The sequence below is a fragment of the Manihot esculenta genome, chromosome 15 (genome assembly GCF_001659605.2).
Source record: "Manihot esculenta cultivar AM560-2 chromosome 15, M.esculenta_v8, whole genome shotgun sequence".
Lineage (NCBI taxonomy): Eukaryota > Viridiplantae > Streptophyta > Magnoliopsida > Malpighiales > Euphorbiaceae > Manihot > Manihot esculenta.
In genome coordinates, this window is record NC_035175.2 from 14,148,413 (window position 1) to 14,170,406 (window position 21,994).

A 21,994-nucleotide genomic window follows, 5' to 3' on the forward strand; every position below is an offset into this window, starting at 1 on the left:
GCTTTTTTCAATGATGCGTGAATAGAAGAAATTTAAGTAATAAATAAATAAATTATATAGGCAGGCTCATCGACCGATACTCGAATTTGTACAAGATAAAAGGCGGCTCATAAACCAAGTAAAATTCTCCCCTTCCAATATAGGAACTTTAAAAAATGAATTTAAAGCCATGTGTCTCGCTAACTCTAGCTACCAAAATTTTCAGGTCAGAGCAACAGATCAAAACGCCGCAGTTTTTTTTTAACAGAAATGCTCCAAATATAACAACAACAATCTTGAAATAAGCACCACCATCAGCAACTTTTAGCCAGATGACGAAGGCTTGTTCAAACCAAGGCCATATCAATTATCAGGTTAGTTAACAAGGCTCGTCCAGCTACATGTGAACATGCAGAGCGTCTATCAATTTTCGATATCCATCCGCTGCTGCTACACGAATTTCTTCAACTTTAACTTCTACCGTCAGTGTTTATTTGGCCATTAAACTACATAATCCGATGATTAGTATGCGTCCACCAAGGACATTACTGGGACCCCCTTGCTGGAAAAGCTTGTACACTTCACTCGTAGCTCATCACCCAACTCAAAGTCCCTCTTGCCATTTGCCTGCAACGCAATGAAATATTTATATATACATAACCCTCATATAATTGCAATCATAGGATGTTTCAGAAGCTTCTTGGACATTGCAGTGGAAGTCCATAAATGAATGTGTTCATAGTCATAAACATGTCTTGTGTAGTGACTGGTGGAAATTTAGCTCTTGTTGTGAAAAATGTTAGAACATTTTGAAAAACAAGTAGCAAATTAATTCATACCTCAAACCGATACATAGCACGAACTCCACCACCCAAATCAAGTACCAGCCCATGTGTACGAATTTGGTAGACTTTGGCAGTAACCTTTGTCCCAAGTTTCAAATTTCTCGCAGTCACGGGAGTCTTACCTTCATCCTCATCATTATTCGAACTATCCTCAGTATGTGAAAAGATATCAGAACTAGAAAATGATGAATGAGAGTCATCATTTTTGGGTGGATTTGTTTTTGACTTCCTATTACTTTTTGAAGTGCGGGAGGTTTTAGATGTTATTTTGGAAGCCTCATTCAGACCGGTAGATTTTTCCTGTTCATCACACTCTGCAACGCTACGTATTAGAAATGCTGGTGATGATGACGGAGAATTGACCACACCTCTATTCACCAGCAACTCAGCCACAGGTTTGAGTTCATCTAGTTCATTAGACACACTCTCAACTGAGGCCCAAACCTTAGGCGTCTTGCTCATGGCAGGAACAGATCCTTCAACCACATTTTTTGCCTCGGATTGCCCCGGGTTAGGTAAAGTTGCTTTAAGGGACAATTTAATGTTACCACGAACATCCTGCCCTATGCACGTCAAAGAGAGCTGCTGACCCACACATACTACATCTGAAACCTTAGAGACCTGGTGAAAGGAAGGATAAATAAATAAAAAAAAATTTAACACAAAGTAACATGAAAGCGAGGTCAATCACACTTGTAATACATATTGATTAAACAAAACTATCCCTAAACAATTCAGTGAGAAACCAGACCAGATTTCTCAGAATCAATCTCAAGCACTGCAACTTTTTTGTGTGAATCATATATTTCACGTGACCTAAACATGAAAGGGAATATAGTAAGTTGCACATAACAATCCATAGAGAAGTTTTATAGCCATCTTCCAAAAGACCTAAACTTGGGTCAGCCGGAGAAGGATTAGCTTAAAATTTCAGCCAACCCAAAATCCCTGTATGAACAATTGCCAAACCAAAGGGCACAAAGTGCTATTGTGAAAGGAAGAAATTCCAATAAATCAGGTTTATTCAGTGTCTGGTCGTCTTTGTTTCTGGCAAAGAGTTCAGCTACATCTATCAATACTCTTGCTACTCTAAGAACAGTCCACACTCCCACACCTTAACAACTAACTGTAAGAAACTGATTTCCACTGAAGCATAAACCCAAGAATCTTAGGTATAAGATTTTGAGAATACTGTGAAAGAACCCACGAGGTATTGACAATAAAAACATAGAAAAAATATCCATGCACGGTGCTCAAACAATGGTGAACTTATGCCTGGTTGTAGCCTCTAGAAGCCTTTATTTGTGGGCATTTCTACTCCTCTATACAAAACAAAGGAGATATACAATTATACCTTTTGACATACTAAGCTCACATCCTTGTCATCCCATCTGCAATTTGGCACACCATATGTGGCCAACATAACTGATGTCCCATATGCATGATAGCAATGTGTTATCATGCAACGTGAACATCCCAAGAGAATTTAGGAAGGAGAAGCCTTAAAACCAAGCTCCTGGTTATACCACATAAATGCTCCAAAATCTAATCAAGATTCCCAATATATGATCAGCTTTACAATGTGAAAGCAAACACCAGCAAACAGTTTGAACGAATAATGCATTAAAAAGAAGCCTTCAAGAAGCTATTTTTGTGATCATTCATGATTTTTTTTATTTTAAAAAATTCAGAAAACATCCAAAGAATGATTAAGAAACATACAGAGAGCTCTAAAATGTGAGGGCTTGTGCGCCATGAAAAGAAAGAAGAGCAGGAACATGCAAGTTGAGCTTGGATTATCTAGAACTTTGCAAGCTTGACCTTAAATCTACTAACTTTGTCACCCTAAGCCAACTATCATCCCATGTATGAAAACAAACCCTCATTATCTGAAAGGTAGATCAGAATGAAACAGGTTCAGCGGATAGGCAAGGTTTTGTAAAGTTTTGAACAAGCTACTTCCAACTGTGAATTGGCTGCCGATCCTATTTTGCGAATTTTTCTATTAGGTCTTAGAGCATCCTTGTTTGTGTCGATGCTACTTGTCTAACAGAGCCACAACAAAATTATTAGCTCTATGCTACTACTAACAGAACTTGTACTAACTGTCAAACCATTCTAATTGCTAAAAATCCCTGGACCATAACAAATAGTGTGTTGGGAGAAGAACAAGAGAAGTTATGTGTGTGTGTGTGTGTGTAAGCATGTGTGAGAGAGAAATATTAAGAAATATGCAATCAACAGGAAAATAAGGAGAAACAAAAGACAGGCATCTAAAAGAATACTTAATCATGTTATTACATACCGGTTCATGTGACAACTCAGAAATATGTAGCAAACCTTGCTGGCCACCATTGAACTCAACAAAGGCACCATATTCTTTTATTGAAGTTACAATACCCTTATAAACTCCACCAATTTCAATTTCACGGCCAATTATGAAATCAATCTGAGAAGCAGGGGAAAAAGAAAAGCAAAAGCACTTAGTGTGACCTATAACAATAAAAAATATCGTTATTCATCACTCATCATTCATAAGTAGCTATATGGTTCAAAAAGCACTGCTAATTGCTACGCAATGATTTTGAAACAGTAAAGCTACCCACCATAAAATAGAAATGCATTTAAGATGAGCAACAACTTTCAGTTATTACTAACCAGTACATGTATTAAGATAGGATGGAAGGGAATAGCAAAAAAGTTCTCAAGATATTTGCCACAGGCTTACACAATTTTTTTTCCAATCAGAGAGAGAGAGAAGCACAGCAGGTTTGAAATTCTTACAAATGTCATTAGCACTTCTTCAGTATCATACTATGTAAAGAAAGACTCGATTAGGAAGAAGAATAACACAACTAACTACATACACAACAGCTAGTGACATTACGACAATATTGCTCAACGCTGACAGTTTTCCCATGAAACTTGAGTATATATCTTCTATCTAAGCTCCAGCAGCAGTTTGAAACCCAATTACTCTATTTTGCATTGCAAATTATAGATGCTTCCAACTCCCCTAAGCTCCAATGACCAATCCCAACTAGAATATATTTCTTTCTTCGAAAGACATGAGCACTTCAGCATATTCGCAATTACACATATACCTAGATGATGGTTTAGGTGCTGGTGCTTCTGGATATTGACCAGGAATAATAATCTTCAAGGCAAACATAATAACTCAGCTATCTCATCAGCATGGTTTTGTAGGTCATAAGAAGGACCTATTAGTAATTCTTTCACTTCACATGTGTGAGCATTGATTTTTCATTAATAATATAAGTTTCCGCTAAACCTATGACCATTTGTTCTACACTAAAGCTTCTGTAGTTGTTGGTTTCCTGATTAAGTCATGGCCAAATTAACATCACCAAACTTCAGAAGCATTAAGTTTTCAGTATAATTCATCGCTTCAAAATCAAAACACCATTTGATGCAAAATGCTAGTAAAGGGAGTAATATTTCAATCTATCCAAAGAGATTGAAGAAAGAGAGCTCAATTGGACATGATGTGTACCTTGTCTTGAGCCTTCTCCATTACACTCTGATTCTTGGCAACAATAGTAAGTGTACCATCACTAATGGACAATCGAGCTCCTATATTGGGCAATGATACAACAATTATAGTCATCATATTAGTATATTTTATGAGATAACGTGAAATTATCTGATGTGTGAATAGCATGATGACCCTTGAGATTGACAAAAATAACAGATTTGGTCCCCACTCTTTCAAAATGTAATAATTGTGTCCCTCAGATTTAATTATGTTAATTACATTCTTCTCTCCAAATTAATGTAAGTTATTACAACAACAATAACAACCAAGTCTTAATCCCAAACCTAGTTGTAGTCAGCTATATGGATTCTTCTGTACTATTCAGCTATATTTGATGCATTTCCATCAACACTCAGAATTTGTAGATCTTTCCATACTACCTCCCTGCATGTCATTTTAGGGTTCCCCTCCCCCTTCTCACTCCTTCCACCTCTAGCTTATCAAACACATGTACTGTGGTTATAGAATTCAATTCTCTATGTTGGACATGACCAAACCATCTCAACACCCCCCCACCCCATCCTCATTAATTAGAAATTACCATTAGTAGAATGTAAAATGACCAAAATAATATGAACAAATAATTTCTCCCCCTCCTCTAGTTCTTCTCTCTCTCTCTCTCTCGCTCATTCTCTTAAAATCACAAATACACTAAAAATCATAATTAAAAAAGAAAATCTATGCCATTTCATCTGGAAAGCAAATCAATTATTAGGGCATGAATTTAACTACAAACAGATGGCTCTGCAGCATTTAAGAACTGTACTGGTTTTTTGAAAATTAATAACAATGATGATGATGATGATGATGATGATAATACTGTTGCCGCATTGAAAGAAATGGAACAACTTGAAATCACAAAATAATAATAAACAACCAAATCCATAGTTAGTTGAATGGGAAATAGACATTACAATTTAGTGCAAGAGAAACTGCAATAATTTGGGAAAAACGCAACATAATGTATGTGAATGATGACTCAGACCTGTTTCCTCTTCAACTTTTCTCTTAACAGCACCAAGAGGACCAATTAGCTGACGAAGAACATCATTGCTGAACTTCATTGTAGCTGCATCATGAATAAATAATTCTGTGTTAAATCACAGAAGGAATATAGCCAGAACAAAGCACAATAACGTTAAGTGATTAGACACGGAACAAATGAAGCAGACACAGAATATTCAACCTATTCGAGGACGGTTCCTGTCATCTTCAGTACGTGGTGCACTGATCTCTTGTTCCATGTGATCAAGGATTTGAAGGCGGCCTTTACGTGCATGCTCTAAACTCTCACAAATGATATCTAAAGGAATTCCAGCAGGTTTTATATCTAACTGAATCGCAGTAATTCCATTACGTGTTCCAGCTATTTTGAAATCCATGTCCCCCAAATGATCTTCAAGGCCCTGAAGAAATCAAACATCCAGCAATCTATCAAAAGAAACTTAGAAAACTTGAGAGGGTTTTCCAAATCCCAACCTGAAAGTGAATTTCAAAACTCATGTTGAAGCACTTTACATAAAATCATTTGCAGAACAATTGAAAAGCTCTCAAATCTGAAAATATGTCATCAATTTGAAATTCATGTTGAAGCACTTTCAAAGACCTTAGTATTTCTATTAGGGAAAAAGCAGAATATAAAGAAAAGCATTAAGCTACCATGTTAGCAATAGCTCAAGTGAAGTAGGGCATCTTACCAAAATATCAGTCACTATTCGGTAGTCCTTGATTGCACCAGTTGATGGATCAACTTCGCTAACAAGACCCACAGAAACACCAGCTACATGTTCTTGTAATGGAATGCCAGCATCCATCAAAGCAATACTACCTATTTTGAAAAAAATAGGCATTCTATGTTAACGCTAGTTATTCTATAATTAACAGAAGGCTAAATGGAATTGTCCTGCATAGACTTATAATTACATGAAACACAGTAATCAAGTAATTCAGCACTAAAATCAAAATCTTTTACAACAAAGACCAAATAAATTCCACTTTTTTATGCAGATTGGAAGTGTAGGACAGGTAAATGACTGTGACCATTAATAGCCGGACTAGGTTGAAAAGGATACCTCCACAAACAGTTGCCATTGATGTTGAACCATCAGATGCCATGACTTCAGAATTGACACGAACAGTATATGGAAAATCATCTTCAGGAGGCAAAACAGCAAGCAGAGCCTTCTCCGCAAGGGTTCCTGGTAACAGTGAAGACACCAGATATCATTTATTGCCTCGGAATATTCTAAGAAGTCTAGCACTTTAATCAGTGCATACACAAGTTACCTGAGCACCAAATCCTATGCCAAGAAGAAAAGTTAACAGCTAGATTAAGGTACAACTAATATGCACATTGCTCTCTTGAAACTAGTATTTCTAAATTCCCGCATAGTATATGATTTACTAATGAATATACAGAAGAAAGATAATAAAACATCATACAATGGAAGTCCTACCAAATATTATCAACACTACAGTTCAGAATAATAACATGTGCAGACTAAGCTTCAATTGATTACAAACTAACAAATCAGAAGCTTAATACAACATTATTAAACTCGAAAAGAAGACGACTATAAAATGAGAATCTAATTCAATATTTTCCTGATACAACATCACACTATAGAATTGCACATTAACTTTTACCATGCCCGACTTCACGCCTGTTCAAACCAACTCGTTTGCCAACTTCATTAATTGAAAATGGTGGAAAACTATAGTGCAGCATGAAGCGCTTTGTTGGTGGTCCAACCAAGGATTCCAAGCGTTGAGCATCTCCAGGTGCTCCAAGTGTCACGGTACAGAGAACCTGTATATATTGTTAATAATTCATATTAAACTTGTTCATATACAGACTGATTCAGCAAGTATATTTCTACCTGTTTTTAACCGTTGGAAATTTGATTCAAGATATTAGGAAAGGAAATAAGATTAGAAGTAGTAGAGAACTAAATACTTAAAAAATAAAATTCAGATGCCTTTAAATAGGCTTTACTCCAAGATTTCAAACCTAAAAAATCTCAACAAAATATCCTAATAAACCCTATAACTTATTTGAATAATTAAAATTCTAGAATAATAAATGTCAAATCTAATGTTGACATTTTGAATTAAATCCCAACATTCTCTCTTGATTCAAATGTGTTGGAGTACTTCTCTTCAATGAGCACTTCTCTCCAACGGACTACTCTCTAACGGACAATTTTAGTGCACTTCTCACCAACTTCGCATAGAGCACTTCTCTCCACATCACCACACTAAGCTTTCATCGTTGTTGATTTTTTTTTTGTTGGAGCTCTTCTCTCTAAATAACTTTTCTTATTGATGCACTTCTCATTGTTCATCTTTGGAGGACTAGCCCCATAAGATCATTAAAACTCTGACAGCATATTGAGAATTTGATCCATGACATTAGGAAAGAAAATAAGATTAGAAGTAGTAGGAATTGAAAACTTAAAAAGTAAAATTCAAATGCCTTTAAATAGGCTTTACTCTAAGATTTAAAACCTAAAAAATCTCAACAAAATATACTAACAAACTCTATAACTTATTTAAATAATTAAAATTCTAGAATAATAAAAAATAATAACTAAATGTCAAATTTAATGTTGAAATTGAATTAAATCCCAACATTAACATTTATGCATTAGAAGTCAGTAAACATCATTGAAAGAAAAATGCACACTAACCTGAGTATCTCCACGAGAAAAAAGTGATGATCCATGCAATATAGGTAAATTACCGGCCTCACAATGCAAAGGCCTGACTTCATCAAGATGTCTCCCATCAACTCTAAATCCTTCTGAAATAATCCTCCTGCGAACAACCTGGTATTTTTGTAAGATTAAAGAAAATTGCAAATTCGTGAGAACTTAAATAAGCATAAACACTAGAGTTAAACTCTTTTTTTAAGGAGGTTTTTTTTTTTTTTTTTTTGGGGGGGGGGGGGGGAGAGAGAGAGAGAGAGAGAGAGAGAAAGGGAGAGTTCACAAGCCCTAACTGACAAAAAAACTTCCATAGAGCATTTGTTCGAAAGCAGCTTATTCAGGTGCCAAAAAGCAGATCAAATGGTCTCACAAGTAAAAGACAATAAGATATGCAAGCTCTATAATTTTCAAATTTTAACAATCCAAGTAAACCTAAGCCTCAATTCCAACCTAGTTGATTTCCAAAATAAAACAACAAAAATTTTTAAAAAATGCACACCTTGGTAACAGTTCATTCTTCAATCCACTCAAAAATAAATGAGAGGAATATGGATCGCTCTCTTTAATGATATTCTGGGAAATAAAGCATGAACATACTGGATATCTGTTTGTTTAGAAGATGGCTCACCTGTTTCCTCACTGTGTCTATCACCTTTGGAAGGACATTTAAGCTTTCTTCATCACATTCTTCTTCAAGTTTTCTTCTTACATCTTGTGTAATGTTATCTAAAGCCTCTCCACGTTCAAACTAGATGAACAAAGACAAACATAATCAAATTTGCCATGGTATTTCCTTACACGCTGAGCAAGCATGCAGATGCAAAGCACCAAGGATTCAGAAAAATAATCTCTCGAAAAGATGTTTGTTGCACAAAGAAGTTAGTGTGCACCTTGCCATATGAGGAATCGGTAAAAACAGCTTCAATTTGTGTTTCTGCCAAGTTTCTAACTTTTTCTAATGTTTTCTCAGAGACCATAGACAGTTTATAATCCTTCTTATTCTTACCAGCTCTTGCAGCAAGTCTGATTTGAGGTTCAAGAAACTTAACAGCCTGAAAGATCAGAGCCAAGCATGTTAGTACCTCTCTACTAACAGAAACAAAAGCATAACTGCAAAACTATTCACTTACCTCTGGATGTGCCAGTCTTAATCCTGCTTCCAGATCTTTCTCTGTTATCTCCCTGGCTTGCACATCTATCATTAATGTTTTGTCCTTTGTACAGGCATATACCAAATTCAGATCGCTCAAGTTGAGCTGCATTAAACACAATATGTACCAATCAGACTAATGAAAGAATACACATGGTCACTAAGTTTATTATGTATTAATGAAACTTTTGAAGGATTTAACTACTTTGGAGTAATTCTGAATTGGTTAAGACGATTTTGTGCAAGATTTCAAACTCAAATGTAATTAAAAAAGCAAAATAAACATTAAGAATTCTAGGATGTTATAAAAGATACAGTGGACCTTATAAAACAAATTCCAAAATGCTAAAGAATTCAACAACACTGTGGCAGGGCAGCAGCCAAGAGAATACTAAGCATTTTCAGCAAAAGTAACCTTCTATCCACTTTGGTTTTTCTCAGTGAAAAAAAAAATTCACTCTCCCCACTGCCAGCTTGGGTTGCTATTACCTGCTAGCTAATTTTTCTTTTTAATTTGTTTTAACATGTGGGGGGTGGGGAAGCTATACTAACTATTAGTTAATTTAGAAATTGCTGAGATTACTCAGATTAGAGAGTTGCTGCCTTTTTCCTTCAAATTTGAAATTATTTTTAATTTAAAAATTGAATGATTGATGCTTAGCATATTGTTGCTGCAACCTGATTCTTTTTAATTTATTTTAACATCCAAGCCAAAAAAAATAAAGGGCTGTGCTACCTATTAGTTAATTTAGAAGTTGCTGAGATGACCCAAATGAAGGATTCCTGCATTTTTTCCAATTTGGAATCAGTTCTTAATTTCTAATTGAATTACTGATACTTCATATCATCTTGTTGCAGCGTGTGCGATGGGTTTTTTTCTTTTTTTAATTTGGTTTAACATCTTAAAGAAAAAATTTCTACAATATCTATTAGTTAATTTAGAAGCCCTTCCTTTTTAGTTCAGAACTTACATTGACAACAACAGCTTTTAGAGCAATGCCAGCTAAAACTAACCCAGGAGAACTAAGCCATCCAAGTAATAATTCCACAAGAACTGATGCAATCCCAGTCTTTGTAAAAGCCTTCGTTTTATTCTATTTTTAACAAGTTCTAAAAGAGTTTGCTTCAGGAGAAAAACAAAATGATATTAATGGTGAAGTCTTATTCATGTAATCTATTTTGTGTGATTATTAATGCTTCATATGTTGAAACTTTTCATAAGTTTGATTAAATATAACTATATCCAGTGTTATCAAGACAAGAGGCGACACTAAGGCGACAAGATCTCCTATCGCCTTAGGCGAAAGGCGAGCGACGCCTTTGGCGAAAGGCGAGCGACGCCTTTGGCGAAAGGCGAGCGACGCCTTTGGCGAAAGGCGAGCGACGCCTTTGGCGAAAGGCGAGCGACGCCTTTGGCGAAAGGCGAGCGACGCCTTTGGCGAAAGGCGAGCGACGCCTTTGGCGAAAGGCGAGCGACGCCTTTGGCGAAAGGCGAGCGACGCCTTTGGCGAAAGGCGAGCGACGCCTTTGGCGAAAGGAGAGCGACGCCTTTGGCGAAAGGCGAGCGACGCCTTTGGCGAAAGGCGAGCGACGCCTTTGGCGAAAGGCGAGCGACGCCTTTGGCGAAAGGCGAGCGACGCCTTTGGCGAAAGGCGAGCGACGCCTTTGGCGAAAGGCGAGCGACGCCTTTGGCGAAAGGCGAGCGACGCCTTTGGCGAAAGGCGAGCGACGCCTTTGGCGAAAGGCGAGCGACGCCTTTGGCGAAAGGCGAGCGACGCCTTTGGCGAAAGGCGAGCGACGCCTTTGGCGAAAGGCGAGCGACGCCTTTGGCGAAAGGCGAGCGACGCCTTTTTGAAAAAGGCGATAGAAGCTAAATTTTTTACATATTTTACATATATGCATATAAATATAATGTACACAGATTAACATTCATATTTAGAATAATATATATAACAAATATATAATAAAGAATTATTAATAAGATATAAAATAAGACTATTGAATATAACTACTAGCCTAGTCTATTACTCAAAACTCAATATTCATATCCTTACAGTAGAACCACTTGTACTGATTTCCTTATCACGCATTTAATCTAACTAAACAAAATAAAATCAACAAAGTAACAAAACCAATTATAGTTTTATCATCTAATCAAATTAAATAACTAATGAGGCAATGCCATAAGGCATATTATTAGACTAATATCACTGTGACAGTTACACTCACACCACCAAAATAAATTATGAATAAACAACAATTTAAAATCAATAACACCCATGACTCGTTCAGTGTTCTTAATAAATAAAAAAAATTCTCACCAATAAATGAATAACAAATCATAAATCAACAACACCCATTATAATTAATTTCTGCAATGTTGAAGCATGAATGAATTCTACAATTCTGGAGCCTATGATTGCGATATGGGACTGAGAAGCGGAGCAAAGGAAATCTTGAAGTGGCAGAAGAAGGAGATCAGGAGAAGAAGAAAGAGGAGAGGAGATGAAGAAATTGGAGAAGAAGAAGAAGGAGAAGGAAGAAGAAGAAAGAGAGGAGAGACACATACCTGTGTACTGGTCACTAGTGTCGGACGATGGTTGCTGTTTGGAGGTTGTGTGTCAGCTGGCTACTGTTGAAGAAGGCAGCAGAAGGTCGCGATTTAAGGGTTTTAACCCTTTAAAATTAAAAAAAAAAAAAAAGGATTCGGCGCCAGACAACGGCTTGCCGACCTGGCGCCTGGCGCCTTGCGAGGCAAGGCGAGTGGTCTTAAAAGGCGCCGCGCCTTGCCTCGCCTTTAACAACACTGACTATATCCATGATAATTATTTGATTTTAATTCTTTTGGTTTTCATGTCACCTCAGTCACATGCGCTTCTATGCGTTATTCCTAGGCCCCAGGACTTTGCCCTTAATGCACCTTGCACCCTTAATATCCATGTTTATATGTTAGAAAAATAGATCAAGATGGGACTCAGATGAACATCTATTGCTTCACAAAGCAATTGAATTTCAAGTTGCCAATATGAAACCCCATATTGGTCAAAACATGTCACATTTGTGTGTACTGTGACATGGATATATGTAGTTTTAATTGACTTTGAGAATCTAATGATATGCAACCACTTCCTCCATTCTCAACTCATAAAATGAGGAATTTTATTCTCAATTTGGCAACTATGCTCTAAATATCTATGACTACACTGAGACTCAATATGAATCATTTTTTTTGCCATTTTGCTCTGTTAACAGACCAAGTAATTCATGCATACTAAAAATAACAAGTAATGGCATCAAGACAAACAATCAAGGGCATAAAGATAGCAAATAACAAGATGAAAAAAACGGCACAAGTCATGTACACTAAAAACAGATTTTGTGGCATAAAGGCAAACAACCTAGATATTGACAAGAATTTTTTTTTTTAATTTTTTCTGAATCAAACATAAGAAAGCAATTCATAGAGCCATATAGCAGACCCCATCTAATTTGGGACTAAAGTTTAGTCATCATACTATCATAGTTGGTAAAACATTAGCAAGCAATTCATTAAAATTACCTCATCCATGGTGGGATTAACAATAAACTGTCCACAAATCCTTCCCATGCGTACCACTCCAATGGGTCCACCCCAGGGAATATCTGACAACATAAGAGCAGCAGACGTTGCATTAGCTGCCATTACATCTGGATCTTGTTTCCCTTCTGAACAAAGAACACTTGCCATTACCTAAGAATTAATAATATCTGTTAAGAGATTTCGTGTGCAAGAAGGGAACCAAGGAGAACTGATGCAAAAATATAAAACAAAAACTTGCAGATGGTAATATTATACCTGCACTTCATGGTAAAATCCAGCTGGGAAGAGTGGTCGAATAGGTCGGTCAATGATACGACCACATAAAAGCTCACGTTCTTTTGGAGCACCTTCCCTTCGCATGAATGTATTAGGAATTACACCTTGGGCAAATTGTTTCTCTTGGTAATCAACCTTTTCAGAAGCAAAAAATTGTCAAGATTGAAGATCCACTTGTTTTCGGTACAAAAACACCCAAGATAACTAAGAATCATCCTCTGAGGAAATTATTCTACCCGCATCATCAAGCAGGAGATAAGTTTGAAGACAGTATATCCATATACTTTTGGACATGAATGAACTAGAAAATGGACTTCATTCTTGAAAATGGAATTCATTTTCCAACCCATCCATGTTCAGTGTTATCACAGTAAAACCACCTCCTCGCTCTTACCCCTCCACATTGACTCGTAGAAAATGGACCTAATTTTACTTTGATGTTAGGAATAACATACCAAAAAAGAATACTTTCGTAAGTGCCATCTAAATAATACGCTAGCATCCCAATGCCATAGAAACGCCTTATTAAAAGAAAAATATCCATCTAACAGACTACTCAACATAAAAAAAGTTCTAAATACACGTATTCATACAACCCACAGAGCATAATTAAAATCAAACACAAAAATATTCACTGTGATAAAAAATAAAATAAAACTTATGAAACGGAAACTAGACTAAATTCAGACCAAGCAAACAGTTAATATACATCACACCTACATCATCGTACTATTAAATAATTTAATCTTTGGGGAGAAAAAACTATCAAAGACATAAACTAGCCACACTTTCTCCAGAACTATACAGTATTCCATTACATGATCCTAGATGATATTACATTTATTGAGATTCTGTTGATTTGGAAGTGTGAAAATTGATGAGGAATTGTTGCAAAGAAAATTTACAAAGAAAAAAAAGTTGAAAATTGAGCATACAGTGAGAGGTAAAAAGTCTCGAACAGAGTCGCCTTTAGCAGAAGTGACTGTGGATAGAACTTTAGTTTCTTCCATGCCTAAAACGACAGAGCCGTTAGCAAATCGAGCGATTTTTCCAGTTTCAAGTGTAATAAGGCGTGATCCTATCTCGAACTCTTCTTTGAAAGTCTCGAGGACTTTGGTTCCAGCTACTGGTGGGTCCGGGTCGGAGGATGCGAAGCCGAGGCGGCCACTGCAGATGGTACGGAAGCCGAGCGCGCGCCATGTGAGGAAATGAGGAAGAGAACTGAGGAGAGGATTGGCTCTGCTTGCTAACGAGGACATTGACCACGCTAGAGAAGAAACAGTAGTAGAGAAGAGAAGAGAGTGGAGAGGTTTAGGGTTTAAGGGGCCAGGGTCTCCTTTTTCTTTTGTCGAAGGTGGCAGGGTCGAGGGGGCGGATTTTAGGCTGCCAGAGTGTTTTTTTTTTTCAAGTACAAAATAGAACCAACTGGTTTCATTTCACTTTCTAAGCTGTCATATTATTAATAAATCATAATAATTTTTAAATTTTATTATAAATTTAATATTAAAATTATATTATAATATATTATTTTAATATAAATTAAATTATAAATTATAAAATAAAAATAGTGAAATTATAGGTAATTTTTATTTTTTAATTAATAATTATATTTATTTATTATATTAATATTTCTTATCGTATAATTATTATTATTCATTAAAAATATAATACTGCATATATTATTTTAATATAAATTAAACAATAAATTTTAAATTAAAATCACATAATATTTTTTATAATTTTTTTTATGAAAAGTGATTATCTTTTGTTGATAATAAATTTTAAATCAAAAAATTAAAATCACATAATATTTTTTTATAATTTTCTTTTATTGAAAGTGATTATCTTTTGTTGATGTAATAGAAAAAAATTTTTCTTGCGACAATGTAAATTTAAATATTAATTTTTTAATAATGAAGTAATTTTTATAATTTTAAAATACTTTTTATTAAAATAATATTAAAAATGATATTTTTTAGCTTGAATTATTTTTTTATTATTATCATTTTTAATATTATTTTAATTAAAAATAATATTGAAAATTATAAAAATTATATTTTATTTAAAAAATATATTAATATACTAAAAATTAATTGGTTATTAATATAAAGTTGTGAGTTTATTTATTTAAAAAAAGTTAAAATTAACTTATTTAATTCTCAATAAAAAAAATATAGTGGCGAATATAAATATGGATAAATTATATAATCAACCGCAGCCTTATTGCTAGAAGCGGCTGATAAATTTTAAGAAGAAAAACTATAATTTTCTTATTTAGCTGTTATAAGAAATCAGCAGGAAAATATAGCATTATGCATATTATTAATAAAATTTATACATCTTAATTTTATATACAAAGGATACATAATGTCCATAAATTAATAAAATTTTGAATTTTTTTCTTATTTTTCTTCAATTTGATTTTATCTATAGTATTGTTAATAAATTTTTCTATAATCTATTTTATACTTTCCTTTTCTTTGTCTAAGAAAAAAAATTAATTTAGTTAAATAAATGAGTATTTTATTATAATTTAAATGATTTAATTATTATATTAATTATCATAAAAATTTTAAATAACGTATTAAAAATATCATGAGTAAGATGATTTCTAACCGCTTGCATAAGATTTTGTCTGTAATTGTGTCTCCTTTTCAGAATGTTTTTATTCTTGGGAGTAGTATTCATGACAATTCTATTATTGTCTATGAATTAATGCACTATTTTTTTAATCATCCTAGAGAAGCTGATGCTTATGCTGTCCTTAAAATGGACATAAGTAAAGCGTATGACCGCTTGGAATGGAGGTATATCTCGGAGGTTCTTTTGAAATTTGGGTTTTATTCTCGATGGATTAATCTAGTTATGAGTTGTATTGCTACTATTTAGTACTCGATTTTGTTTGATGGTAATTATTTAGGGCCAATTATTCCATCTAGAGGATTGCGCCAAGGCGATCCTATTTCCCCATTTATTTTCATTTTGTGTGTCGAAAGCCTTTCGCGTCTGATTTTAAATAGGGTGGATGTGACATTGTTACATGGTGTAGAAATAAAATATTTGTTGTTGTATTTCAAGATAGAGATTACAACCTATTTATATATGAGACGATATCTAAACAAGAAGGAAAATCAAGTCTATAATTATACAATCCCTGAAATTAAACAACTGACTCATCTATCAATATTATTTCCTATATTAACATATTTACTTTCTATAACCTATAACACTCCCCCTCAAGTTGGAGCATAAATATTAATCATGCCCAACTTGTTACATATATAATCAACTCTTCCCATACAACTTAGCAGACACCAGACACCGAATTTGTGAACTCAGCTTTTTCCAATAGTTGACGTACCCACAAAATTTCACAAATAGTTTTTGCCATGACTTGACATTCAGGTTAAGCACAAGAACGGGAGACCACATTTTCTCAGCTTGGTAAACGCCTTACACACATCATAAATACTAAAAATATTCCATTAATTCTTTAACAAATTCAGAATGATTAATAAGACTAATCACCTCACTATAAATAAAATTTCGAATCTGCAGAAACAAATGAGCATCATCCTTCATTCGATCTCTACGAGTTTCATTAGTAGAAGGATTCTTGGTAAGATGATCATCCATTTCAATACTTCGTAAATAAATACGGATAGTCATACTCCAATCCAAAAAATTAGATCTATTTAATTTGTGGTCCGTGATTTTAGTCATCATAAGAATCACATTGGTTTTAACTTTAGTCATAAAGACAACCAACCCAAAACAATCAAAATAAACAAAGGATCAGAAGAACAGTACCCGTGAACAGTAACCGATGAACAGAGCCCTAAGTCTCCAAATGTTACCCTTTATGGGTAATCCAAATGAACAGAGTCATGAGTCTCTAAATGTTACCCTTTATGGGTAACCTAAATGAACATAGTCCTAAGTCTCCAAATGTTACTTTTATTGGTAATCCAAATGAACAGACTCCTAAGTCTCCAAATGTTACCCTTTATGAGTAATCCAAATGAACAGACTCCTAAGTCTCCAAATGTTACCCTTTATGAGTAATCCAAATGAACAGAGCCCTAAGTCTCCAAATGTTACCCTTTTATGGGTAACTCAAATAAATAGAGCCCTAAGTCTCCAAAAGTTACTCTTTATGGGTAACTTAAATGAACAGAGCCCTAAGTCTCTAAATGTTACCTTTATGGATAACCCAAATGAATAGAGCCCTAAATCTCCAAAAAAAAACTTTAAATTTCTATTGGTGAAGCTCTAATACCATGTAGAAATAAAATATTTGTTGTTGTATTTCACGATAGAGATTACAACCTATTTATATATAAGACGATATCTAAACAGAAAGAAAAATCAAGTCTATAATTATACAATCCCTCAAATTAAGCAACTGACTCATTTATCAATATTTACTTGCTGTATTAACATATTTACTTTCTATAACCTATAACACATGGCTGTCCAATTGTTCTGCATGCTCTTTGTATCTCCCACTTGTTTTTTGTAGATGACAGCCTCCTATTGTTCAAGGCTAATTGAGGAGAGGCAATGATGGTTAAAGATATCATTTCAGCCTATGCTTATGCTTCAAGACAGGAGATTAACTTTGCTAAATCTTCAGTGTGCTTTTTCTGAAATACTAGTGATGAAGCCAGATATATAGTATGTGATACTTTATTTGTTGGTGAGCAACCTGACTTGGAACATTATTTGGGTCGGCCTACTCGAATTGGTTTGAACAAAAAACAGGTTTTCTAATTCATCAAAGATAGAATATGGAAGAAGTTGAACTCTTGGAAGCGGCGTTGCTTATCTAAAGCTGGAAATGAGATTATGTTGAAGATGGACTTGCAAACCTTGCCTAACTATGTGATGAACCTTTTTTTGCTTCAAAAAACTCTTTGTTTAGAATTGCAACAGATTATGAATCATTTTTTGTGGGCAAAAGGCATTGATCATGCTAATAGTATCCATTGGATGAGTTGGCAGCAGTTGACTAAAAGTTTTTAGGGGTCTCGATTTCAAAAAGTTACCTGAATTCAACTTGGCAATGCTTGGAAGGCACGCCTGGAACATATTTACTTCTCCTAATAGTTTGGTTGCTCAAATCTTAAAGGCTAAGTATTTCCCCTCTTGTTCATTTCTTGATGCTTGGTTAGGAAATAATTTGAGCTACACTTGGAGAAGCTTATGAGAATGTAGAGATTTAATTCTTGCAGGGGCAATTAAATGGGTAGGTAGTGGCACTACAGTCTCCATTTTGACTGATCCTTAGATTCCTGACTTGTCTAATTTTCGCATAAGGTCTGATACAGTATTACCCATGCAAGTCTCTCGAGTGACAGATTTAATTGGATGTCACTATTGGGATTTTGGATTAGTGTGTTCTCTATTTACGGAAGCAGAGGCTGTTGCAGTATTATCCATTCCTTTGAGTTATGGAGTTCATTGGGATAGTTGGATATGGAGTTGGGATGGCAAAGGCAAATTCACTATCAAGAGTGCTTATCATGTTTTATCTCAAGAGGATGCAGATTTGTAGCAATTTCCATCTATGCTAGGATAGCAACAACAACACCAACCTATGTTTTGGAAAAAGTTATGGAGAAGATTCTAGTGAAGGTAACTCATTTTGTTTGGAGAGCTTACAATGAGGCTATCCCTTGCATGAATCATATCCAACAATGACGTGTTCCTCTTATTAATAGTTGTGTTTTTTGTCACAACAGTAATGATTCTCTAATGCATGTATTTGTTAATTGCCCATTTGCTCGTGCTTGTTGGAACTTGATGGAGATTGTTTGGTTTTATCCTAATGTGCAGTCCCTTAAGCTTTGGTTAGCTAATTTAATCAATTTTATGTCTGAAGATATTGCAGGCCTTATTGTCATGATGTTGTGGGCTATCTGGAACCAACACAATCAATTGGTATGATATAATCGTTGGAGAACACCTATATAGACAGTCGCCTTTGCTCGTCGATCTCTTAATGAATGATTCCAGGAAAAGGCTAGCTCTTCATTCCAACCAACACAATAGCGGTCAACTATTTGGATGAAACCACTTATAGGGATGTTCAAGTTTAATGTGGATGCAACAAAGTTTAATTCTACAAATATTGGGTTGAGGTTGGTTTGTAGAAATAGTGCTGGGTCATTTATTTATGCAAAGCAGGTATCAGTTATTGATAATATTAGTGTCAAGGTTGCTGAAGCGTTAGCAATTCGCGAAACTCTTAGTTGCATTAAACAAAAAGAGTGTTATGGGATAATTGTGGAGTTAGATGTTCAACCGTGTGTTCAGCCTATTACTGATCCCAATTATTCGGATTATTTTTTATTTGATTCAATTATCTCTGATTGTAAGTTTTTTTTAAACGAGATGAATGATGTGTTGATTGTGTTTGTTTATTATAAGGCAGCTCATAAATTAGCTCGAACTTCTCATACCCTGATATATTCGGTGGAATGGCTAGATCATCACCTATTTGTATTTTGGACTATTTGGAGTAATATATGCTCCAACTTTTACCTAAAAGAAAAAAAAAACTATAAGGGAAGACTTCAATTGCATTATTCTTTTAATACTGCATTTAAAATACTTTATTTCTCATAAAATAATAATTTAAATAAATTTTTATAAAATTGTATAATTTTTATTTTTTTTAAATAAAAAATTTTAAATAAAAAATTTTAAATTAAAAAAAAATCATCCCAAGTAAAGAGAGTTAGTGAAAAAGAAATTAAATTAAATTTTTATAAAATTATTGATCTGAGAATGAATATTGGATTGAGAATTCCATTTAAGAATGCAATACCCATTTGCTTTGGTCAGAAATAGACAATACCAAGTTGCCTTCTACCATCCCAAAAAGCTATAAGCCCATACCCCAATCCTTATCTATTCCTTTATCCTCTCCTCCTGTGGAAAATAAAATATATATAGCAAATTATTAGCTGCATCTCTTGTTTCTAAACTCTCATTAGAGTTGAATATATAATTTAATTTTTAATTTTTACTCGAAAAATCAGTTCACATTATATTATTTTCGTTACTAATTTTAACACTTAATTTTTATAAACGTATAAGTAACTATTAATTATTAAATTTTATAAAATAAACTATTTAAAATTTGAACCATATATAAATTATATATTTTTCCTCTTTTTTTTTTTTAAAAAAAAATAAATTTAATAAATTTTCACAAGTAAATTGACGTTATCAATCAATCTGTTGACTGAAAATTTGGGTTTAGCATCTCATTATGGCCCACAAAATTGGATGAATACAAACAACTTTGTAGTCTACATACAAACTTGAAATCTAAACGAGCGGTCCAGATTATTTCTCCATTTTTCGTCTCATTGTGGAATTTTAAAGCAGCTACACTATGATATTTTCTCCTCCTCATCCTCCTCTTGCGTGTATATATAGGCCCACGAAGATCTGTGGCATGAGCGACCAGGAAAAAGCTTAAGATCATCGAGAGCACAGTGAAAGAGATAAGAGAGGCAGATATGGCGATGACCAAGGCCCAGGATCTCGTTTCTTCCAACTCTGTTGTCGTTTTCAGGTTGTTCTTTATCCGTTTTTGCGTTTATTGTTCTCGAATTTGTTGTTTCTAATTGTCTTCTTTTTACTGGAAATGGCTTTTTTGGGTTTTTTTCAGCAAGACGTACTGCCCCTTTTGCACGACCGTGAAGAAGCTTTTTGATGAAGTGGGAGCAAAATATAAGACCGTGGAGCTGGATACTGAGAGTAATTTCTATAATTTTGCTGTGTTCTTGTCTTGTATCTGTTTGGTTCATGAGAAAAGATAATAACTTTTATGCTTTGTCTACTTGTTTGGTAATGTTACTGAATTGGAATTGAATACAAATTTTCAGTTATGTTTTTGTATGCTTTGTGAGAATTTCTGGGTCAGGCTAGTCTATGTTGTATGTGATTGATTTGTAATGGGATTCTATGGCTGAATTCCGCTTCATAGTGTCGATTTTTACCAATTTTGCAGCCATTATATCTGCCGTTTCCTTGTGAATTCAACGATTTTTCAGAATAAGTGAAGTTTTGTGTTTTTGCGGACAGTTAATTAAGGAAAACAAAAAGCAGAATCAGTGATGGAGCAATTGATTGCACCAGTAATATATGAAAAAGCAAACTAGACTGGGTTTTTAATTCTCCTTTCTGTATTTACCCATTAAATATCATATCAAAGAATTGTGTGAGAAAGGGAGTGCCATTTTTTTTATTGGTTCAGCATTATAAGGAATTGAATTTAACCCATCAATTACATATTTTTTGATTTTTCATGTTGTGAAGATGATGGAAGTGAGATACAAGCAGCACTAGGAGAGTGGACTGGGCAAAAAACTGTGCCTAATGTTTTCATCGGTGGCAAGCACATTGGTGGCTGTGACAGTATGGCTTTAATTTGCTCTGTTGTCTCAAAATATCATCTTTGTCAGATTACCCTGTTATTTATTGTTTGCTTATTAATGGGTTTATGTTTCTGTCCTTTACAGCAACAACAGGCATCCATAAGGAAGGGAAGCTAATTCCTCTGCTCACTGAAGCCGGAGCTGTGGCCAAGGCTTCTGCTTAAAAAGGAGTAACCTTCTAGTTGATCAACTGATCAAGAAGTAGTAATAAATAACCACTGTTATTGTGTTTGGTTTATGTTGGTAAATGAACACTTAGATTATAATGAATACATAGTTGAATGTTTTTGGATGGCGTGCAGTGTGATTTTCAATATTTCAGCAGTTTTTAATGGTTGGTTAGCCCAGAATGTGCATGAACCATCAATAGGAAAAGGAAGCATCGCTTTGGATTTGGCAGTGTTGAAGTTAAATATACTCAGATAATCATGCAAGTCAAAATTTACTT

General features: G+C 34.6%; 2 protein-coding genes across 2 annotated transcripts; one reads left to right on the forward strand and one right to left on the reverse strand.

The window, feature by feature from the left end:
- Positions 1-31: 31 nt before the first annotated feature.
- Positions 32-14,507, reverse strand: LOC110601795 (polyribonucleotide nucleotidyltransferase 2, mitochondrial). The gene is made up of 16 exons (XM_021739110.2): positions 14,029-14,507; positions 13,073-13,228; positions 12,797-12,967; positions 9,218-9,343; positions 8,978-9,139; positions 8,716-8,835; positions 8,070-8,207; positions 7,027-7,189; positions 6,453-6,578; positions 6,078-6,208; positions 5,567-5,786; positions 5,366-5,449; positions 4,339-4,418; positions 3,130-3,273; positions 819-1,445; positions 32-606 (listed from the first exon to the last, which is right to left on the reverse strand). The coding sequence occupies exons 1-16, from the start codon at positions 14,350-14,352 to the stop codon at positions 502-504; spliced, it is 2,877 nt and encodes a 958-aa protein (XP_021594802.1). The 5' UTR covers positions 14,353-14,507; the 3' UTR covers positions 32-501.
- A 6,012-nt stretch (positions 14,508-20,519) lies between these two features.
- LOC110601680 (glutaredoxin) lies at positions 20,520-21,838 on the forward strand. Its single transcript, XM_021738909.2, has 4 exons — positions 20,520-20,681; positions 20,778-20,866; positions 21,428-21,526; positions 21,631-21,838. The coding sequence occupies exons 1-4, from the start codon at positions 20,626-20,628 to the stop codon at positions 21,708-21,710; spliced, it is 324 nt and encodes a 107-aa protein (XP_021594601.1). The 5' UTR covers positions 20,520-20,625; the 3' UTR covers positions 21,711-21,838.
- The last annotated feature ends 156 nt before the right edge of the window (positions 21,839-21,994 follow it).